The sequence below is a fragment of the Puma concolor genome, chromosome D4 (assembly GCF_028749965.1).
Source record: "Puma concolor isolate L17-30 chromosome D4, mPumCon1.1.hap2, whole genome shotgun sequence".
Classification (NCBI taxonomy): Eukaryota; Metazoa; Chordata; class Mammalia; order Carnivora; family Felidae; genus Puma; species Puma concolor.
The window spans coordinates 26,771,983-26,796,709 of record NC_141679.1 but is presented as its reverse complement, the minus strand read 5'-3'; the positions used below and the strand labels follow the sequence as shown (position 1 = coordinate 26,796,709).

At 36.3% G+C, this 24,727-nt stretch overlaps 1 protein-coding gene across 5 annotated transcripts in view; it reads left to right on the top strand.

Moving 5' to 3' along the window:
- Positions 1-24,727, top strand: part of AGTPBP1 (ATP/GTP binding carboxypeptidase 1) — a 167,144-nt gene that overhangs the window by 59,280 nt on the left and 83,137 nt on the right. For all 5 annotated transcript variants that reach the window (XM_025931681.2, XM_086685114.1, XM_086685115.1 and 2 more), the window contains exons 9-12: positions 2,832-2,869; positions 6,464-6,672; positions 8,716-8,893; positions 20,242-20,339. In XM_025931681.2, coding sequence (XP_025787466.1) covers positions 2,832-2,869; positions 6,464-6,672; positions 8,716-8,893; positions 20,242-20,339 — 523 coding nt within the window. The remainder of the gene's footprint in view (positions 1-2,831; positions 2,870-6,463; positions 6,673-8,715; positions 8,894-20,241; positions 20,340-24,727) is intronic.

Here is a 24,727-nt window from a genome sequence, read left to right as displayed (position 1 = left end):
GGACATAGGAAGATTGGGAAAATATATGAGGAAGTATAAAATAGTGAAACTGAAAAATTCTAATCAGTTAACATAATATAAACTGTGCATTTCAATAAATCTGTTATTCTAAAATTCTTTTGTAAGTTTTATATTATAAATTTGTATTGACTTACACGTGTCAGAGAATTCCAGAATTTTTTTGTGCTGAAGGTTTTAAAAATAACCTTTTAAATAACATTTTGGTAAAAACATCAAGAGGACTTTGCACTGAACTTCATAATTTCTTTTAATGTAGTGCAGCTGTGGAACAAGCATGATGGGCTTTGGCAGCAGAAAGAACTGGGTTCACATCCCAGTTTTGCCAGTATTGAAGAATAAACATGAACCCAAAACACATGTAATTTAAGGATTAGAAACTGTCAGAGACACTTTTATTTGGTTCAAAGAAAGAAAGACTGTTTCTCTAACAGTAATCTAGGATTTTTATATTTTGAATAAAGACTTAACAGTAGATTAAGTCATTGCAAGTGATTGCAGCTAAGTGATTGTATTTGTTTCCTAGAACTGTTGTAACAAAGTACCTAGGACAAATTTTGTGGCTTCAAATGACAGAAATTTACGGTCTCATAGTTCTGGAGGCTGGAAGTCCACAATCACCCTTTCAGCAGGGCCACTGCTCCCTCTGAAACCTTTGTGGGAGAATCCTTCCCCGCTTTCTAGCTGGTGGTTTGTTGGCAGTCTTTGGTGTTTCTTGGCTTGTAGCTGCCGCTTTTCAATCTTGGCCTCTCTCCTCACGTGGTGTTCTCTTCTTGTGTGTCTGTCTTCAGATAGTCTCCCCTTTTCTTATAGGGGCACCAATCATGATGGATTAAGGGCCACTACTCCAGTATGATCTCATTTAAACTAATTACACCTGCAGTGACGATGTTTCCAAATAAGGTCACGTTCTGAGGTACTGGGGATTAGGATTTCAACATCTTTCTTGGAGGAAACCAGTATTTCTGATTTCATAATTTTCTTTCTCAACAAGAGGCCTGTATTACTCATTTTTCATAGCACCTAGTTTTTATGGGACCCTAGGCACATTATATTCTGAAATCTTTGGTTTCTTTATCCATAAAATGTGCCAGTTCTATGGACCAGGATTGTTTTAAGAATTAACTAGAAAACACATATATGAGGCACCTATAATAATTTCTGGCACTTATCAGCTCTTCTTTTCTATTTTGTACTTCGTATTGGCATTTCCCTTGGAGTATCCCTTTAGTTCTGTGTTTTAATTTTGACCAATTTCAAAGCCATCCTTATTTCTGTTTTACAGTCTTGTGTACATTTTATTACATAATTATGAGGTTATGGAACGTTTCTTACTGATGATTTAGTGCTATGAAAATTCAGTATTTAATTTTATAATTTTCATTTAATTTTAACTCACCATTATGAAAACTTCACATTGTTTTGAGAAAATAACGAGTACGAATTTGTAGCATTTTTTAAAGCATATGCTTTTGTTTTCCTTTTTATGAATGTCATCTTAAATAAAGCTTTATATCGTTGCTTTATTTGTGTCAATAAACCAAAGTATGGCTGTTAATGAGCACTTATTATAAATGAGCACTTACTCTGTGCCTAGTCCTAGATCATTGCTGCACATTTTACCATGAACCAGTATCCATCCTCAGTCTCCCACTCAGCTGTGCTCTTTACCTTTAAACAAATACTCTGGGCATTCCGTGTTGCCTTTACACTAATGTGTGCAGCTTTTCCTTCATTGCTTTGTTTCTGGTTTTCATTTCTTGAGTAGTTTTTTCACAGGTGTGTACATTCTATCACAGTATCTAGACTGTAAAAGTGTGGAAGAGAGAAGTTTGCTGATTTGATCCCAATGAAGAAACTGGCTACTCTGGGTGTCTAGTAGGCATTCAACAAATGCTTAATGATGAGCGACGTGCTTAAGTTTGACAAAGTGCATATTTTTATGCAAATTAATGATAGTTTTTGAAGTCTTACTAAGAGGTACTGTATGCTGTATGTAGCCTTATATTTTTAAAGTTACTGAAATCAAGTGCCAAGTTTTCAGTAACTTATTTAAAAAAGTATTTGATTCTAGGATTTTCCACAGTGATGTTCTGTGTATTTTTAAAGCTGATTAATGGCAGTTGATTTTACTATGTGTATTTGAGTATTTATGTTGAAAGAAAATATAAGTACTTTTAAGTCTCTGGGCAATTCCTCTGTCCTTTAATAGGCAGTAAGAGTTTTTGAGGTATTAATTAGGTTCATTATTTTCTTTGATGCCTTATGGCTGAAAAATGCTAACGTCTCATACTTCCCCCCTAACCTCCCAGTTCTAAAAATAGTTTACATTTGTTATCACTTTAAATATTAGGATTATTGTGTGATAGAGCTAAAATAATTTTAAGTCAGGTAACTATGAACATCTGTAGAGTTTTGTAGTTAAGAATTTTATTTGTGTTAACACTTCTTTAAAATTTTTGTGAATCAAGGCCTCTGATTCTTAATATTGCTATTTTGTGAACTGTCAGGGTCAGATACAAGTACAATAATTGAGTCTGTTCATCTAATCTCTGATATAAAGACTAAAATGTTGTTAATTTTCTTCCTTAAAAATATTTTTTGGTGCTTGCCTATTAATATTTCAATCTTCCTCCTATTCGATTTTAACCTAAAGGGAGAGGTCCATACAGAGAAAGACCATATGTAATTGACTATAACAGGAATGACTTTTGGAATAGATAATAATTACTTATCTGAAAAGATGTCTGAATTTACTATTGTAGATTAATTTTACTAGTTTTGTTGTTGTTTGTGTTTTCTCACGTTGACAGGGTTGCTTTAGACACTCTTGCTGCATTGCTAAAATCAAGTAAGTTTTTAAATACTAGAAATACTAGATACTATTTTTCCAAGTATTCTACTATGTTAAAGAAACTCGAAATGTAGATTTAGTCTGTAGTTATAAAGCTGGTTTGTGATAATGAAATGTCAAAGTTGATTTTTCATATGGTTGATTGATATATGTCCTAGCTAATGTCATTTATGTTTATTGAGCTATTATATAGTATAGTTCAGTACACTTATGGAATTTTTTCAAGTACATGGGGTTCCTTTTTATTAGTTCATTATGTAAACATAAAATCTTGTCAATAGAAGAAAGTGATATGTGACTATTACCTAAGTATCGTCTTTTAAAAAGTGAAGGTAACATGGTATTGAGGATATTTACTATGAAAATATTTCGAACAACTCTGTCTCTACTACATCGAACACACAATTTTCATGTAGAAACCTCCTATTAGAAATTTTATTTCTATCAAATTCAAGTTTATATCATTAAAAAGTGACTTAATGTAAATTTACAGTTTCCTAAATTCATTTACAAACTAAAGCAACTGTTTTCTGATCTTCGAATTTAAGCATTTGGAGTAAATGTGTCTCATGATACAGTTCCTTTGGAAAGTAATTTATCTACATTATATATTTTCTCTAAGATACTCAGTATCTGCTTTTTAATTAGTAATTTTTGTTAGCACTTCCAGTCTCATTGCTTGACTAAGTTAACGTTTTGACCACAGTAACATTTAGTCCTAAGGATATGTGTTATGGCTTTCTATCTTATTTTCCCCCAAAACTGTCTAATCAAGGGTACGACTAGGTTGCCTTTAGATTTGAATGACCAGAGTTGTTCATTTGAACAGTAGCAAATGATTAATTGTTTGAAAATCTGGTGTTTGGCAATGATTTATTTAAAAAGTCACTTAAGTGTTAGTATTACATACCAGAGAATATAAAATTCAGTTAACCGTTTTATCTTTGAAATGAAATGTGTAGTACTCAATTAGATTAGCCATGTAGCTTTATTTCCATATTTGATAGGATAAACTTTAGACCAAGATCAGAATACTTGGGTTAATTTTCAAAGATAGTTGTAGCCTTGCTTTGTTGTGCCCTGACTTTGTGGTTCAAATTGTTATTTAAAGATTAATTTTTAAATTAATATAGGCATACGTTTTTGATTTAGAATAGATTAAAATAGCTATTAAAACTGAAGCTTACTAATTTTCAGAATCACTGATGACAAAATCACTAAGTCAGTAAAAATGCCCTCATAAGTTCCAATTATTTGTAGGAATTGGTTAAGATGACTGAAATCTGGTATCTTCCATTTTAAAAAGTATTCTTCCTTTTACTCCCTCTTCCTTCAAAGGACTATGGTGGGCAAACATATCCTTTTACCCCATCAGGTAAAAATGTGACTAGGATGAGTCTACTTCCTATCTAACAGGTTTTCATATGGCACATGGCACTAGAAGGATAGTGCACACTGCATATTCTTAAATGCATATTTAGTAGCACACTGCATGTTTTTAAATGCACTGTGGCATTTTGGAACATTCTTACCCATTGATTTTTTTTTTTAGCTGCTTTTTTTGGAGGGTGCAGTAATTTACTTTAAAAGGGTAAATGAGATTACTGTAATAAGCCTGAGTGAGTGTAAAGCAAAGAACCTGGATTCATGCCCAGTGCAGAATGACAGGCACTTGGGTGCCATCGCTAGAGTATAGATGAGATGCTGCAGTCTGAAGGGGAACCTGAATTTCTTTTAACCAGAGAGGGAAGAAGAGACATAGGCTGATTTTGAGTTAGGTATCCTGAACACATGAATAAAAAGCCCTTTACTAAACTTTTTAGTTGTGCTCAGTTGCAGATTGCAGATAGCTCTGTTCACTTCTCTTCACTCAGCACCTGTGTTTGAATTATGGGCAGGTTTCTTATTTGATCTTTAATAAAGAATTTAAATTATTTCATATAAATACCATTTAGGCTGTTGGGAATTCTAGTGGAAACCACGTTTTGTAATAGGTGTTACAGTGATCATAATGTCTTGTAAGAAAAATCGTATTCACAGACAGTAAACGAAAGGAAAGGCTTATATATTCCAGGTGGTGTAAACAAAGTATGTATTCCCTTATAGTACACGAAACTCCTGTTAGTCAAAACTATTGAACTGATTTTGTAAATAGCCACAGCTTTGGCCGACAAACTCTTCAAGACACAATAGAGGTTTTTAAAGCTTTTACACAAGAAGGCTTCACTCCCCACATGAATTTCTTCCAGCTCTCTAATGCCTTCTGATAGGGCATTAATAAGTTTGTTGATCTCAGTATCTTTATGTTTTAGGTACGTATTAGCACATTTGGAAGCTGTAGTAATTCTTTCAGGTAACTAAAAGCAGCAGAACATTACTGTTATCTTAGTGCCTATGCCATGAGGCAGGCGGTAAACTTAGGAAGAGATTGGAATTTCTTTGTAATTAAAGAAGCTAAGTAATTAAATAATTAAATACCAACCAATCAATGGGTTGGTATTCCACATTATTTTGTGCTCTTATCAATGGCCTACCTATGTGGCGACGGGTGGCTCAGGATGTTGCTATGATAGGATTCCCCTACTGCTATTCTAGTGAAATGTACCCTTTTGGTTAATAATCTAAAATAGTAACACTTTAAAAATAATAAAGTAGATCAACTTTGTAGATTTCTGTTAATTCTACCCCAGTAAAAGTGACTATTTACAAAAAAGCTCTTTAATGTAGTTTTTATTACATTAAACAATTAATGATCAGAAAGCAGTAATGTGCTCCTTACATTTCTAAAACATTTACTAAAAGTTGTGTAAGTATTTTTTTTTTTTTCTTTTGAGAGAGAGAGAGAGAGCAAACAGGGGAGGGGCAGAGAGAGAAGGAGACAGAATCCCAAGCAGGCTCTGTGCTGTCAGCGCAGACCCAAGGTGGGGTTCGAACTCAGGAACTGTGAGATCATGACCTGAGCTGTAGTTGAGTCTGATGCTTAATTGGCTGAGCCACCCAGGCGCTCCCAAGTTGTATAAGTATTTTTAACTTACCACTGTTATTGCATGGATATTTATGTAGTTGTGGGGGTAATTGAAGCAGTTGATTTCATTGGAAACACATATAGATTGTAATACTGTATTATAGTATTAATTGAAGCTACAATCCAATGGAGTTAATTTCAGTGGAAACACAAGGTTTATGATAGGACTTACAATAATGATAATGTCTTTTAACAAAATCATACTCACAGCTAGTAAGGTAAAGGCTTATATATTCACTGTAATCAAAGTTGGTTTAAGTTTTAAACTACATGAAACTTTAGTATTCACGTTTAAAAAGTTGTAGCCCTAATTGTATTAAAGATATTTTGATATTTATTAACCATAAAACAATATATTGGGCAGCTTTCTGGAAAATGTAGTCATCTGAACCTTTTATTTTGTTAGATAAAAAGAATAAATGTGTGGCTCCTACATATTTTTTCTTTTTGGAAAAAAAGTTGTAAGAACTCATTACAAGATTGTAGCGGTATTTTTAATTTGATTTATTCGAACAGTTTCTCTTGTCATTTAAAAAATGTTCTTTCTCAATTTTCTTTTGTTAAAGAAACAAACGCCAGGAGAGCTGTAGACAGAGGATATGTCCAAGTCCTTTTAACAATTTATGTAGATTGGCACCGCCATGATAACCGGCATAGAAACATGCTCATTCGGAAAGGAATTTTACAGAGTTTAAAAAGTGTTACAAACATCAAGTTGGGAAGAAAAGCATTTATAGATGCCAATGGGATGAAAATTCTCTATAACACTTCACAAGTGAGTTTTTTGTTTTCTTCCTGGTTATGTGTTAATATTTCGTTCTTAAGAAAGTTAGTATTTCTATAAATACTCACAAAAGTATGATAAATATGTTTAAGAAAAAAATCTGAAAACCAAAAGGTGCAGTCATTTCTCACGTGACCTCACAGTGAGTTGGAGAAAGTGCCCGGTGCATATCTCCACAATATAAGATTTTTTCCTCATAGGTAAAAAGGACGATGTATGTCTAAATCCATCCACTGGGCAGGAAGGGACTCCATATAGCCATGTTTTCTAAGATGTGCAGTTGACTGCACTCAGTTTTGCATGTTCCCCTCATAAGGTATTTATGGATCCTTTACAGCTGGTAAGATAGTTCTGTTGCCTCTGAGTGCTGTCAATGTTTTCCTTCTGGATAGAGCATTTTTACATAGAGAAGGTACAAAAGTGAACCCTGGAGTTAGGAATCCTAGTCCTGCCAGCCAGCTTAACCATAAACCTTCTTGACAAAAGGCTTAGCAAGAGGACTGTCAGCTCTGGGCAATGGGGATGTTACAGTGCAACCCTTTTGTTTTTAGAAGGTTATAATTATTAGAAAGAAATCTGTCTTTTTGAAAATTGCAGCCATTATCTTGGTTGTGCCCTCTCGGTCTGACACACAAGTCTCTTTCTACGTGGCAGTAGTTAAGATATCTGAACACACGATTTACGTTTACCCTAAGCTTTTTCTTTTCCACATCAATCATATGCACTTGTATTTACTATTCCTAATATAGCCAGTGATGGATAATTGGTATATTAGAAAGAGTTGAGTGGCTTTGTTTATGTCACTTAACATGTCTGAGCCTTAATCTCTCATCTGTTCCGACAGGCTAGATGTGAAAATTTGTATTGAAAATTTTATGGGATATCAAAGTGCTATCTAAATGCCAGCTGTCAGTAATAATAATAACAGTGTTATATGTTATAGATTCAAATTCCCTGTTCATTAGCCCTTCTCAAGATCAGATACCAGGACAGCAAATTAAAACTATTGAAACTTAAAATCGTGGTATTCAGGCTACTTGTTTTTTTTATAAGCTGAAGAGCCAGCTTATCGAGGTGCTATTGTATGATAACTGATACAGTTCTGAGACAGGCTTAGCTAATGCACATTCCTTTTTATTTCTTACACCTTTCTCTCTTACTGTGTTTTTTACTTAATGCTTTTTTTTCCCTTCTTCCCTTACATTAAAAAGAATTTTTATTTTATGCCCTAGGCTTGCTAAGTAAATATAAATATTTATATTTATAAATTTTACTCATAAATATTACTTGGCACAGTAGCCCCCCCTTATCTGTGGGGGATACATTCCAAGACCCCCTGGCTTAGATGCCTGAAACCTGAGACAGTACTCAACCTTATATATATGATGTGTTTTTTCCTATACTATACATACCTATCATAAAGTTTACTACTTAGGCCCAGTAAGAGATTAACAACTAATAATAAAATAGAACAACTACAACAATATACTGTAATAAAAAGTGAATGTGGTCCCTCTCTCTCAGAATATCTTACTGTACTGCACTCATCTGTCTTAGGATGACATGAGATGATAAAATGCCTGTGTGATGAGATGAAGGGAGGTGAGTGATGTAGTTATGTCGTGTTGTAGCATTAGGGCTAATATTGACCTTCTGACAGTTGACCTTAGGTCAGAAGGAAGATCATTGGCTCTGGACCAGACTTGACCATGGGTAACTGAAACCAGGGGTAAAAAGGGGTTGATATATTTCAGTGACTTTGGTGCCAAAGATGGTACTGATTTTTGCTTAGTTAAAATATTTTGAGAAAAGTATTAACTAAATTTGCCATATGAAATTCTTATTTATGAAGAGACCCTTCTGAATAGCCAAAGCTATTTTATAATAAAAAAAATACTTTTTTTTGTGATATTTGTCTCTTGAAATTTATTGATGTATTACTTTATGAAGTAATGTAAAATTGGTTCAGTTATTCACCAAAGGCATATTACCTTTTTTCTTTTCTCTTTCTTTTTTTGTTTTCTTAAAAAACAGGAATGTTTGGCAGTTAGGACCCTTGATCCTCTTGTCAACACCTCCAGTCTAATAATGAGGAAGTGTTTTCCTAAAAATCGCCTGCCACTCCCAACGATTAAAAGTTCTTTCCATTTCCAGTTGCCGGTTATTCCTGTGACTGGGCCTGTGGCCCAGCTCTACAGTTTACCCCCTGAAGGTAAGATGACATATTTACTGCTGGCTTTCAGTGGTTCTTGGAATTGTGGGACTGTTGACTTTTTATTTCTTGTTTCTAGTTCCTCAATAAGAGAAGGCCTACATACACACAGTAAACTTTCATATTATGTTTTAGTTAAATATTTCTTTAAATATAAGAAATTGAAGTCTGATAATTAAGGGAAGTAGTGTGGAATATTACATTTATGTAAATTCGAATTTGAAAAAATTTATGCATTACATATAGGAGCACTATTTCATAGTTTAAATAAATTTTCACAGGATAAGAACGTAACATTAAATGTTTAGGTAATTATATTTGGGCCTACGTTTATATCTTTTTGATGAGCCTTCATTCTTTTAAAGTCAAGAATACCTAATCGCCAAAAATGTTATGGTTTATGCTAAGTAAAACTTGCACATGACTTACCCGAGTGAAAATAATGAAATGATCAGAAGTTGGCTGTTTGTTGTTTTCAGTACAATGCTGAGAACATAGTAAAAGAAGTAAGAGTTTAATTTCTTAATGTGGGGAAAAAGATTTTTGGGGGGGGGGGTTAAGACCTAGCAAAATGGAAAAGAGAATGTAGTCTAGGCTATTGATAGAATTTCTAAAGTATTTTCTTGTCAGTTACTTTTTTGCAAAAACAAATGGAAGATGTTTTATATTTAAAAGCAGTTACTTGAAATAAATGATTTAAGAGATTTTCCAGGTAATTATAATTAATTTTATTATTCTTGATATATATTTATTAGTGGTATATGCCACAGAGTATACTGTTAAGATATTATTTAAAAAAACATTTTATTATTAAAGTACAAGTTTAGTCCACACAAAATATCAAAATGGATTACTCAGCAACTTCCTTTAAAAGGTTTAAAATTCTACAACTAAGTCAGGGACTTGAGTAAGACCGTGAAGTGAAAACAGTTAATTTCTCTTTCCCATTGCATTTTAAATTACCACAGACTTTAAAAATAGGGTAAGAGCTGTACCAAAAGTGAAAACAAGGTAAAAGAAGCATTCTCATGAAACAAACAGAACATGCATGGGCGCCTGGATGGCTCAGTCCCTTAAGCGACTGCCTCTTGATCTCTGCTCAGGTCTTGATCTTAGGGTCATGAGTTCAGGCCCCACGTTGGGCTCTGCACTGGGCGTGAAGCCTACTTAAAAAAACAAAACAAAACAAAACAACTCAAAATCAAATATGGAACATGCAACAAACATGGTGGAGATACGAACATATTAAAGAAGAGCATCAACTCCCTACTCAGCCTTCTGTAAATGCAACTTCTCAGACTCCAAGTTGAGGTGCCAGTAGCACCTATTTGGAGGGACAGTCAAGGAGCAGTTAGAAGCCTTTTCTGTCCTGTATCTCAGTGTAGAATTACAGGGGTTTAAGTGGTGGTTGCAACTGGTAGAAAGCTGGGGAGACTTCTGTCGATATAGCAGGTACTAACACTGGGAGGAGGATAGGATATAGGGTACACCCCATAGTGTTCTTTATTCAGTGTCCAGAATAATCACATAGGTCGAGCAAACTGACTTCTAGTGCAGTGAATTCAGCAAACATGGGGAAAAAATGACACAGAGATGATATTTTCCTGAGGGCTCCTTTTCTTTTTCATCTCAGACTAATGGATCACTAAAGTAAAAATGGACATTTACATTGACTAACAAGCCTTCGTGGTTAAGATGTGAGAGGAGGGTTTTAACAACAACTGTTCAGACACAAGGAAAATACCTTCTTTTTGTTTACCATTTTTTTTCATGTATCAGGCTTAATTATGTTTATCACAGTTTTCATTACTTTTTTTTGATGTTTATTCTTGAGAGAGAGAAAGAGCATGAGTGGGGCAAGTGCAGAGAGAGGGAGACACAGAATCCGAAGCAGGCTGCAGGCTCCCGGCTCAGGGCTGTCAGCGCAGAACCCGACGCGGGGCTCGAATTCACGAACCACGAGATCATGACCTGAGCCAAAGTCGGGCACTTAACTAACTGAGCCACCCAGGCACCCACAGTTTTCATTATTTTTTACCTTCCTCAGCTAGAATATAAGTTCCATGAGGATAGGACTGTTGTTTTTTCCCTTCATTTTATCCTCAGCATCTATTAGACACAGATTGTGTGCATGTAACATTTGTTGATGAAGGAACTGAGCTGACCTTGAGACTTAGTCTCTAGAACATTAAATACCAAGAGATAGTGAAGCAGCGTCTACAGAGATTTGAAGGGAAGAGTCCTGATTCAAGATTTCTGAAAACTTATTAGTTTCCTTCTGTATGTGAAGGTGACATATTCTTCGGTATATAATGGTATGGAAGTAGATTATCCAGGTATCCTTTCTGAAGTAATCATATGAAATATAACTCCAGTTCAGCCAGTGATGAATTAAGAATACATGGTAGCAGAATAATTATATTAAACATTACAAATTATTAATTATGTAACACTAGATAATTGTAATATTCTTTTGAAATACATCTACAAACTCTTGGCCAAAGATACATAATCCTCAGTTATAGCAAACTGGGTCTTTTACACAAATAAACTAAAGTTTATAATATTTATATTACATATAATTTATATTATTTATATTGTTGGAGTTCCTATTCTTAGGAATATTACACTATTCTTGCATTTCTAAAATAATTATAGAAATAGTGGTTCAGATATGGGTTTTAAAATGTAAAATTAACATCTGAAACAGGGATCTTTAGTGTGGGATCTCTTGAACCATAGGAATCCATGGATGGAGTTCAGAGACTGTGAACACTTCGACATTCTATATAAAATTATGTACTTTTTTCCCTTGAGAAAAAATCTTGAAGAGATCTATTTATTGTTCTAGAAAAGCAAGGAGACTTCACAGATGCACAGAAATCCTGAGAGTGCTGAATACAAAGCAAAAAGCAGTAAATCAGTTTTAGTAATAAGATATCTAAGTGGATAAAATACTCTGACTAAAAGGAGAAGAATCTCAGGTTGGGTTCTAGAGTATAAGTAGCTGATACATTCTGGAGACTCTTAAGACAGCAGGACGGAAAGCTTGAAACTAAATAGATTGGCAGATGTATAGCTGTTAGTCCCATCTCAGAAGAGTCAGTATTATACCGAACAAGTGTTTAAAACAAGACAGCAGGGATTTTTTCATACAGGTTAGATAATAAGAAGTATGTCATAAATACTAGAGCAAAGATAGATAACACTGTAAACATTGACTAAAAAGGAGAAGTTCATGGAAACACAGTGTTATTTTTCTTGCAAAACAAATTGAGGAAGTTCATCCAATCCAAATGGATGCAAAAGATAAGTCCTGTTAATACATTTCAAAATATGATTTAAATGGACAATATTTTAGACAAATGTGAGTAACTAAAATTGACCTAAAGAGTAGAAAATCTGCAGGTGAGGTTGCCTTCAGTGAAGACCCCAGACACTGATGACTTGATCTTAATTTTCAAGAAACTTTCCTGTGCTTTGTTTTCCAGAGCATAGGATAAAAGGGAAAGTTTAGAAGCAGCTTCGTTCTGAAATCAAAGCCTGGTAGGAATAACCTGAAACTGGAGATAATTGTCACTCACGAAAATATAAAAGTCCTAAAATATTAGAAAATTGAATTGAGCTGTATTTTTCATGACAATTAAGGATTATTTTTAAAAAGTAAGTTCATTGTAATATTAAGATTTTAATTAATAGAATTTAACAATAGGTCAAAGGAAGAAAACCAATGAGTCCCTTGCTAAATGCCACGAAGAGATTTAATAAAAATCATTCTTAGTTTCAGATAAAATTTCTTAAGGAATCCAGGAATATTTCCCAGGCAAGCTGGATATTATCCAACTCAGATCAATAGCCAACATCACACACAGTAATGAAGTGTCAGAGAATGCCTTGCTCAACCATTGTTCAGTAACATCATTTTGAAAGCTCTGGGCAGATCCATAAGCCTGGGAAAGGAAGGGTCTTAACTTTAGCCTACTCTTTCAGTGACTGTCAGTATCTGTGGAGGATATTACTGTCTATGTAGAAAATCCCAGCAAGTCAGTTAAGAAGATGTGTCTTAGACAAGATAAAAGTTCTTGAAGTACTGTTTAGAAGATACATGTAAAAATTCAGTAGCTTTCCTGGGTTATGTATGCAGATACAGGAACAAAACCATTTAGAAAACAGGGAAAGTGGATCACATTTAAGGAGCAATAGCAAAAGCTACATAAACTCCTTGGAATATACGTTCCAAAACCTTACAAAAAGTACTGACTCATTCCTTGTAATTGTTACATCATATAGATATAATGTAATTTATCTAACTAGTGTCCTGTTGAAAGGCATTTAAGTTTTTCTCTGTATTTTATTAGTTTTTAGTATAAATGAGCCAAGGACATTTTGAAGACCGAGTAACAAGGATTGATTTATATTCCCTGATTTTAATTGTATAATTATAATGATTGATATTGTTCATTAGAATAGAAAAGAAGGCCTCAGACACTCTAAGCTAAATGACATTTCACATCTGGAACAGAAAACCAAAGGAAAATGACGTGTAAAGGAAAATATTTGAAAGATTTGGTTAAAAATTAAAAACATTTTCTCTCTGATACTGAACTGCACTTTCCTTCCTCCCTATCCAGGCAGTCATCTTTCTTGTTTGCAATAGACTTTCTTGAATTCAGTCCCCTTCTTTCTCTCTTATAGTTCATTCTCTGAATGTCAGTTCTTCCCTTGTTTATCCATGGCTAACTGCTATTAGTACATTGGCATACGTTGACCCAGGTTACTACATATATGTAATACGAATAGTTAATTTTTTGCTATTTCCAAAGGAACCTACGGCAATTTGGTGACTGTGTTAATTAGGATGAATTGAGCTGCTGTTACAGAGTGACCTAGGACAGTACCATAGTCACTCAGGCAACAATAGTAACAGACACTTTCATAGCACATACTTCTTGCCTGGCACATTATGTATTAGCCTGTATAATGCTCCCAGCAACACTCATTTTATGGATGAGGAAATGGAGACACAACTTATGGAACTTGCTCAAGGTCAAATGGCTAGTAAATAGAGGACCCGGATTTGAATTAGGTATTCTGTCTCCAGAGCCGCTTTGTTATACTGCAACAAGATAGAAGATTGTTTTTTCTTACATATTCATCCAGAAGATGGGCAGATAAGCCTGGGCAGTAGGCCTCTGTTTCACAGATCATCAAAGGAAACAGTTCTCTTTGTTTTCATCATCTCCTGTGGTGGTTTCCTCAAGTACATGTGGAAAATGGTCATGAAAGAAACTGGAACGGGCAATTTTCTTTCTAAAGAATGTGGCCTAGAATTTTGTGTTTACCACTTTGCCTCCCATACTTTTGGCTAAAAACTTATCATATGTCTATAACCACTGTGAGGGAGGCTAGAATCAATAACCTCTAGCAAAACCTCAGAGGCTCTGTTACTAAGGGGAAGGAGAGAACTGACACTTGGGAGGTAGGGAGGAGTTTGTAATCTTCACCATAAGAAGGCACATTGGAAACGAAGTCCAAAGGAATTTGAAGAAGGTGATGTCAGCTAGAGGGAAGGTCAGGAGGTCCTAATGCTCATCACCCCCACAAACACAGCAAAAACAATAAATAACCAACCACAAAGTGATGGAAATACATGAGAAAGAGTGTTTTTAAAACCCTGAAGAGCTCAAAATCCAAGGATGGCCACAGAGCGAAGTATGGGAAGTGTTTTCTCTGCACTACCCCATCTCTTGGTCCAGACCAGCGCAGCGCCAGGTGGGGTTTCCTTCAGAGAAACCTCACCCTGGGGGGAAGAAGCGGGAGAACCCCAGGACGCCTTCGCACTGTGGATGTCGGTCGCCTTTGCTGCTGAGGCCTTCCAGGTCTGCACCAAAGCTGATGGAGCTGCACGGAGTCCTGCCTGCTGCATTTACTCTCTGGGGATGGAGCTGTTGCTCTGAGCCCATGCAGCTGCTGCTGCTGCGTCTCCCCACCAGCTGGAGTCACTGTGGGGAGCCCCAGACACCCACGCTTGTTTTCCACAAGGGATCTGCACGCTCTGACAGCCGACACCACCACTGCAGCAAGGGCACCTGTGCCCTAGGACCAGGCATGGTGGTGGTTCCACACGTGCCTGACCCCGGGATCCCAGCTGTGCTACTGCTCTGAGTGCTAGCATGCTAGACCAGGGACTGAGAGGGAGCCCCTTGCCCAGAGCTCTCCCACGTTGTCTGTCTCAAGGAGAACAAGGAGGCCCTAGAAGCTTTTGCCTCTTAGGAACCCTCCAGCCCTAGCTACCGCTGCCACCTGAAGACCCTCAGAGTCAGTGTTGACATTGATCTCTGCTGACGGAGCTGCACGGGGACTGTGCTGCTGTGCCTTGCCAGGGAGCAAAGATACTACATCTTCCCCAGCCTCTGTCATCACAGCTGTTTTCAGGTGAGAGTCTTTCCCACCCAAGCCAATCCGAAAAGGCTGGAAGAAGCAAGTGCATCCTCAAATGGGACAGTGAAGTACCCTCCAGACTGAGACGGCACTTTGAGACCAGGAAAACTACGTAAGCCACTCCATACCATTTACAGAGTTTTATTCAAGGTAACTTATTGAGGAGAGCAGGTGGGCGGTCTAGGTGCTGCTACACAGCTATTTTTTGCCCAGTCCAGACCTTAATCCACAGCTTTTATGGAGTGAGGGGCATTCGTGGTGAGGTCAAAGGGTAGTTATCTAATGTGGCACCATATGTGCGCCGGAGGATCTCTACCTGTTATCCAAAATGGTGCCATCTGTGCACCACTTTAGGGAAGCTCAGAGCAAGCCTGTCTGCATTCTGGTCAGGGCATACATTAACCTCCACTGGGCCCTGAGGGAGGCATTGCTTGGACATGACCAAGATGGAGGGCCGCAGGTGGAGTCGGTTTGTTGGCACTCCTCCACAGGTCAGTATCTGTGTGAACAGAGATGCAGAATCCTCAGCAAAATAATAGCAAACCGATTTTAACAACAAATTAAGAGGATCATATATCATGATCAGGTGGGATTCATCTCTGGGATGCAGGGACATTTCAGCATCCAGAAATCAAAATGTGATCTACCACAGTAACAAAATGAAGAATAAAAATAATATGATTATTGCAATAGATGCAGAAAAAGCATTTGGCAAAATTCAAATCCTTTATGATAAAAACTCTTTTAACAAATTAGGTATAGAGAGAATGTTCTTCATCATAATAAATAAAGGTGATATATGACAAGTCCACAGCTAATATTGTGTTCTATAGTAAAAAGTTAACAGCTTTTCCTGTGAGATTATGGAGAAGACGGAGATGTCCTCTCTGGCCATTTCTATTCAACACAATACCGGATGTCCTAGCTATAATGATTAGGCTAGAAAAATAATTAAAAGGCCTCCAAATCAGAAAGGGAGACGTAGAATTATCTGTTTGCAGATAATCTTATATATACAAATGATCTTATATATATAAGATCATATATATATATACACACATATATATATATACATATATAAAGTCTCCACCAGAAAAATATATAAAGACTTTATATATATATAAAGTCTCCACCAGAAAATTGTTAGAACTGATAAGTGAATTCAGGAAAGTTGCAGGATACAAAATCAAATATACAAAAATCAGTTGCATTTTTATACACCTAATAAACTATCTGAAAGAGATGATAGCAGCTTTATTTACAATAGCATTGAAAACAAAATAGGGATAAATTTACCAAGGAGTTGAATGATCTGTACACTGGACACTATAAGACGTTGATGAAAGAGATTAAAGAAGACACAAATAAATGGAAAGATATCCTGTGTTCTTGGATTGGAAGAATTAATATTGTGAAAATGCCCGTATTACCCAAAGTGATCTACAGATTTAATGCAATCTCTATGAAAATTGCAATGGCATTTTTCACAGAAATACAAAAAATTACTCTAAAATTTTATGGAACTTACAAAAGACCCCCCGGTAGCCAAAGCAATCCTGAGAAAGAAAGCTAGAGAGGCATCACAGTTCTGGATTTCAAACTATTACAAAGCTATAGTAATCAAAACAGGATGGTACTCAAATAAAGCAGGCACATAGATTAGTGGAACAGAATCGATAGCCTAGACATAAACCCACACATATGGGGTCAGTTAAGAATACACAGTTGGGGGAAGGACATTGTTTTCAATAAATTGTATTGGGAAGGCTGGATATCCACATGCAAAGGAACGAAACTGGACCCCTGTCTTATACCACTCACAAAAGACTATCTTTTTTTTTTTTTTAATTTTTTTTTTTTTCAACGTTTATTTATTTATGGGACAGAGAGAGACAGAGCATGAACGGGGGAGGGGCAGAGAGAGAGGGAGACACAGAATCGGAAACAGGCTCCAGGCTCCGAGCCATCAGCCCAGAGCCTGACGCGGGGCTCGAACCCACGGACCGCGAGATCGTGACCTGGCTGAAGTCGGACGCTTAACCGACTGCGCCACCCAGGCGCCCCACAAAAGACTATCTTGACATGGATCAAAGACTTAATTATAAGAGCTGAAACTATAAAACTTCTAGAAGAAAACTTACGGAAAAAGATCTTTGACATTGGTCTTGGCAGTGATTTCTTGGGTAGGACACCAAAAGCACAGGCAATGGAAGCTAAAATAAACAAGTGGTATTTTGACGAACTAAAAAGATTCTGTTTTAATTTCAATTTACTGTCCTACAGAATGGGAGAAGATACTTGCAAAACATATATCTGAGAATGAGCTACTGTCTAAAATATATAAAGAACTCTCACAGCTGAAGAGTACAAAAGCAAGTAATCCAATTAAAAATTAGGCAAAGGACCTGAATAAACATTTTCCCAAAGAAGACATACAAATGGCTGATAGTATATGATAAAGTACTCAACATCAGTAATCATCAGGGAAATGGAAATAAAAACCACTTACTGTATCACCTCACACCTGTTAGAATGGCTATTATCAAAAAGACAAGACATGGGAAGTAGTTGCAAGGTTGTGAAGGAAATGGAACTCTTTAACGTTGTTGGTGGGAATGTGAAAATGGTACAGCTACAGTATGGAGGTTCCTCAAAAAATTAAAAATACAACTACCATATGATCTAACAATCCTACTCCTGAGTATATATATATCCAAAGGAATTGAAATAATTATCTTAAAGCGAGATCTGTACACCCATATTCCCTATAGCATTATTCACAATAGACAAGATTTAGAAATGAACTTAATGTCTTTTGATAGATAAATGGATAAAAGACCATAAAACTTCCTTCCTTCCTTCCTTCCTTCCTTCCTTCCTTCCTTCCTTCCTTCCTTCCTTCCTTCCTTCCTTCCTTCCTTCCTCTCTCTCATTCTGTCATGTATATATATTTGAATATTATTCAGCCAAAATAAAGGAAGGAGAACCTGCCATTTGCTGCAACATGAATGTATCTGAAGGGCACTATGCCCAGTAAAATACACCAGACGGAAAGACAAATACTGTATGGTATTACTTATATGTGGAATCTTAAAATAAAAACCAAAAAAAAAAAAAAAAAAACCAGCAGCACAAAAAATGATTTTGTATGAACAGAGAATAGAATGTTGGGTGCCACAGGTGAGGGGAGTGATAAATTAGTTGATGGGGTCAAAGCATACAGATTTGCAGTTTAAGAGGATTACATTCTGAGAATCTGTGTACAGCCTGGTAACTATAGTTACTAATATGGTATTGCATACTTAGACATTCATAAGAGGAGCTTTTAAGCATTTGTACAACAAACACACACACAGACACTATTGACAATGTTAATTGTGTGAGGTGATGGATGTATTAGTTATCTTTGTTTTGGTAATCATTTTGCCTTGTGTATTTGTATCAAATCATGACATTGTATACTTTAATATATACAATTTTATTGGCCATTTCTTCCTCAATAGAGTTAAATAGTTTAGAAAAATATCCTTTTTTGAAAAATGTTTATTTTTGAGAGAGTGGAGAGAGTATACATGCATGCACAAGTAGGGGAGGGGCAGAGAGAGAGAGGGAGACACAGAATCCAAAGCTGGCTCCAGGCTCTGAGCTGTCAGCACAGAGCCCAATGCGGGGCTCTAACCCTCAAACCATGAGATCATGATCTGAGCCGAAGTTGGACACTTAACCAACTGAGCCACGTAGGCACCCCCCAAAATATTCTTTTAAAATATTCTCTATCTTGTTTTAAAGCACTCAGTTACTCACCTGAGTACTCTACTCTTCTTTCCTTGTCGCTCCTACAGCCATGGTCCTCATGTCTCTTTACATTCTGTTCCCTGAGTTTTTCTCTAATGTATACTCATTATCCCCATTCCTGCTATATTGGTCAGACAGTTACTGTCTCCAGTTAAATGGTCCCCCTCCACATATGTTCTCCCTCTCACCCGCCAGACTGATCTTTTGAACAGTTTCAAGTTGAATTAAGCCATTTTCCTCTTGAAAATTCTCAGTGCTTATCTTCCAGAGGTTAAAAATCTAAACTACTTGGCCTACTGTGTGCCCTACATGTTCTCATTCTTATTTGCCTTTCTTAGTACTTTTCCAAGCATACAAGTTTAGTTACACTTGCTGTTTCCCAAAGATACCATCTCAGCTTTTTGTTTTCATCTTTCTTAAAAGCCACACTCACCCACCCTTATGTTCACCTAGAAAGCTGCCATGTTTTCTGGATATTCAGGATATTGCTTAATCACTGCCTGTTTTGTGAGGCGATCATTCATAGCCCCGTGACCCCAAGCAGTTTGCAGTTATTCCATCCTCATATTCCCATAACTGTTTTACGTATATGCCTTCATGAACATAAATCTTTTATATTGTAGTTATCTGTTTACTCTTTGCTGCTCTTTAACCTCATGAGCTCCCTGCAGACAGGGAGTAAATATATTTACACATATTTAAAAGAATACCCAGCACATTGCACTATGTAAGGCACATGGTAGCCATTGAAACAAATAGATGGGAAGTCAGTTGATAAAGGCATGAAAGCAGTTCTTGAAATTTGTCATGTACGGGAAATAAGATGTTTCATTCAGGCTGTTGCAACAGAAGACATTATTCATTTTTAAAAACCGAGAACATCAGTAAAAACACCCATGCATTTTTACAGTGCTTTTTCAAATTTTAAAGCACTTTCACTTTATCTGCTAGGTTTTTCAACAGCATTAGAGACATTTTTAATGAGGCATTTCATTAACTTTTTCTTTGGTGATTGGAACGCCGATGTGGTATGTCTGTGCCACCCTGTCTTCGGATGTGCATGTTGCAGAATGCTTACCTCTGACCTACTCATAGCGCATTTTGTGTCACAGTGGACGACGTAGTGGATGAAAGTGATGACAACGATGACCTTGACTTAGAAGCCGAAAATGAAACTGAAAATGAAGATGACGTAGATCAGAATTTTAAGGTTAGTGTGACTCCATCTTTAGTCGACTTTATAAATTGTATCCACAGTTGTAAAACAAAGGTTGGGGAGGTAGGTATAGCTTAATGGTAGATTAATTCATGTAGTCCCCATCTGTTTATTATGTTGAGGGTGGACACTGAATTAATGAAAGGGAAAATAATATTGTTCTGAATGTGTTGGTCTGAAAAGGGTGTGAGAATAACTTACCTTCACTCTTTTTGGCCAGGATGACCTCAGGTAACCCATCTGGCTTAGGTTTCAAAGTCTAAGGAAATCTGAGTTTGAAGGAAGGTGGTTTGAGACTCTAAGTGGCAACCTGTTCCTCTTTCAGCAATCATTTGGAGATATCAAAATAGTAGGAAAATCATCTGTAACTGCTGGCTCTTTGGTAAGAATTAGGGTCTACATGATGATTCTTAGGTTTCAGGTAATTGGAGAAGAAAATGGACAAAAGTATTTATTGAATTGAGACTAGATAAAAAATATTGTCATGTGATATTAAGTGAAAAGGCAGGGGAGTTTTCAGAATTTGGTGGCACCCCTAGAAGTATAGTGACTATATTTGCTTTATTTAGTGTTAGAAGGGGTTGTTTTAGTATCTTTGGAAAAGTATCTGTTTAACTCTTTCAGTTTTCAGCTGTTTAACTTAGTGCTTTTTTGGCATATGGGGAGGGATTCATTTGACCTTTGCCTGCTTGCACCTTTTTGTCTTGAAATGTTACATCAAAATTGGGTACACTGAGTATTTGACCCCCTCTGGAGATAGAATCTAAGATACTGGAGGGAGATTTCCACCTTTTTTTTTTTTTTTTTAAATTTTTTTTTTTTAATGTTTGTTTATTTTTGAGAAAGACAGAGCGTAAGTGGGAGAGGGGTAGAGAGAGAGACACAGACTCCGAAGCAGGCTCCAGGCCCTGAGCTGTCAGCACAGAGCCTGACGGGCTCCAACTCATGAACCCCAAGATCATGACCTAAGCCAAAGTTGGATGCTTAACCAGCTGAGCCACCCAGGCACCCTGAGATTTCCATCTTAATAGGAGATGGAGAACCAGTTTTATTATCACCAACTGTGATCACCAAGGCAGGCTTTGGCAGAAATGTCAAGTTAGCCAATCTGGACAGCATGATGGTCTACATTCTTACCTCAAGAAGCTGCAAAGAAGAAAACCCATGCAGGCTCTGATGGTCAAGGCAAAAAATCTGGGCTAACTGTGTGATTGTGGTTCGGGACTTGATGGAAGTGAAAGAACTATGGGATGAGAATTTAGATTCTGTTATGTAAAATGTTCCTTAGATAATAGGAAAAATCACCTGTTTGGATTCTTTGGGAAGTGAGTGTTTAAGGGTAGTAAAATTTTTCAGATTGACACTAAACTTATGATTTGAAGTATTATATTTTGATAGAAACTTTTATGTGCTGTATGTTTCCATGTTATTAAAAACATAGTATGTTGAGTATAATTCATTCTTTATGATTCAGGGTCCTCATTAAAATATCTGTTATTGGGATCACTACAGATGTAAAGACAGAGAGATTGGTGCGAAAATAGAACTCAATAGGAATTATAACAATGATTCTATTTTGCTCCTTGGAAATTGTCAGTGTAGATGCATGAATACATTACTTAAAATTTTTTAAAAAAATCATATGAGAGTAAAGTTATGTATATTATGTATCATGATCCTATACCCCTAAATATGTCAGTGTATATTTCCTAAGAATAGTGATACTCTCTTACATAACTACAATGCAGTTATTAACTTCATAAATTTATAGTGATAGAACATTTTTATCTAATCTACCATCCATATTTGACTGTCAGCTGATCTAATAAATGTCCTTTATGACATTTTTTTCCCTCTCTCTAGTATTTTTTTTTCCTCTCTCTAGTGCTAACATCAGGTATTGTGTTTAATTATCTTGTCCCTTAAATCTCCTTTAATTTAAAACATTTCCACATATTTCTTTCTCTTTTGTGACATTCACATCTTTGGAAAATGTAGTTGTTGGCTGTGTTACTCACTGGAATGTCCATGATTGCTCACATTTCCCCCGCTTTACCTTAACACAGCAGTTGTGATAATAAAATAATTTATTGAACATCCAATCTTATGTTAGTCCATGCTCTTTTTAATTTTTTTTTAAGTTTATTTATTTATTTTGAGAGAGAGTGAGCACGACTGGGGGAGGGGTGGAGAGGGAGACAGAGAATTCCAAGCAGGCTCTGCACCATCAGCACAGAGCCCGATGTGCGGCTCAAACTCACAAAGCGTGAGATCACGACCTGAGCCGGAATCAAGAGTTGGATGCTTAACCGACTGAGCCATCCAGGCACCTGTACTTTTTTTTAAAAATTGAAGTATAGTTGACATACACTATTTTATTAGTTTCAGGTATACAACATAGTGATTTGACACTATGAAATGTTCACCATGGTAAGTCTAGTTACCACTTGAATTTACCATTTATGCTAATCCATGCTCTTTACATATAGTAACTCTAAAGCCTCATCTCAGTCCTCTAAGTTACATGGTATTAATTACCTCTGCTTTACATGGCTAATAATCAGAAGAAGGAGGCACAAATAGATTACTAATGTAGCTTATAAGAGGGGGGACAGGATTCAGAATAAAGCAGTCGGATGTGAATGTCAGCTTTCTTTACCACCATGCTATACCAAAATGTTATTTGTTTATTTTTAAAGGGCTACAGAATTGTTGACTCTTTGAAACTGAGTTCTATTATCTTATTTTCTTCTTTACCACAGTCTGCCTTTTACTGTCTTTGGCAGTTACATATTTAGTAAAACTCAATTTTTCCTTTTATTCTAAGTCCCATTACTTCTTTCCTTGTCAGGTGAACCTCATATGCATTGAGTTTAATATTTATTTGTGTTCCATTGTGTTTATACTCATAGAGACTCTTTTTTTCCTCACCATAGCAATCCCATTCTCTATTCTCTTTACCCCAGATGTTTCAGCTTGGAGCATTTATAGAAACCTGGAGGTTTAGAAGACTCATTTCCAGATAGCCAGGACTTGTCAGTATACATACTTCAATGTGTTTTTTCCCTCTCCTTTACTTTAGAAGAACTTTAAGGAGTGATAGACAGTTGTTGTTGTTGTTGTTGTTTTTCCCTGAGGCTGTCGGTAGCTCTTCATCTTTGTTTTTCCCTAAACCAAAACACAGAATTTCCTGCTGTTGACCTCTCAAAGTACAGTTTTTTTGGTCCACAATGACTATTTTACAGATAAATTATTATTATTTTTTTGAAAGTAGAGAGCCAATCTCTAAGGCTTAATTTTCACAAAATATTGAATACTGAATTCTAGTATGTTTAGAGAAAGAATACTTTTGTAAACTTTTTGTTATTTTAAAAGCATTCTCTGTTAGATGCCAATCAAGGAAATTATATATTTTGATTCATCAATTAATAATTTGAAGACACATGAAATTACATATTCAAGTACTAAATAATTATATAATAATGATACAGTAATTATCATGATACTCTTTAAATTTTTTTTTTTTCAACATTTATTTATTTTTGGGACAGAGAGAGACAGAGCATGAACGGGGAAGGGGCAGAGAGAGAGGGAGACACAGAATCGGAAACAGGCTCCAGGCTCTGAGCCATCAGCCCAGAGCCCGACGCGGGGCTCAAACTCACGGACCGCGAGGCTCAAACCCACGGACCGCGAGATCGTGACCTGGCTGAAGTCGGACGCTCAACCGACTGCGCCACCCAGGCGCCCCACATGATACTCTTTAAATACACATAGTGTTTATTATTTCTGGCAATGGAGAAAATCTTTTTGTTGGTTATACAAGGGATAGCTAAGTTCCTGAATATAAAATATGAGAAATACATAGTATGTTTTTCCTTTTAAATTACTTAATACGAAATATGTACATAGAGTCTATGGAGACTATGTGTATATGCATATACACGTATAGAAAGTATTGTAAGAATTGGGGCATGGTAGAATAAATTTAAGGCTAAAAGTAAGTTCACTCTGATAGTAAGGTAAATGCAAAGTTAAAAATGAATGCCCATTGCAGACAAATCTCACATCTCTCTTTTCCAGTGAAGGTGGTGGTTAAGTTTGTATTTGTGTGAGGCCACATTTGGTGAGAATAGCTTGGGTAGTAGGTAAACTGACACTTGTCCTTCTGTCACAGCGTACTTCTGGTCTTTGAGCAGATACAGATAAAATTAATCCCGGATGCATATCCTGTTTTCCTAAGGTCAGACCTCTCCTTTAAATTTACCCTCTTCTTTCTTAAAAGGGCATGAAAATCATTTCTGGTTGTTGTTCAACTTTTCACTTTTTTCCCCCCGAAAAACAAAGTGAATGGTGACACTGAGCTTTTCTAAGGGAAATTA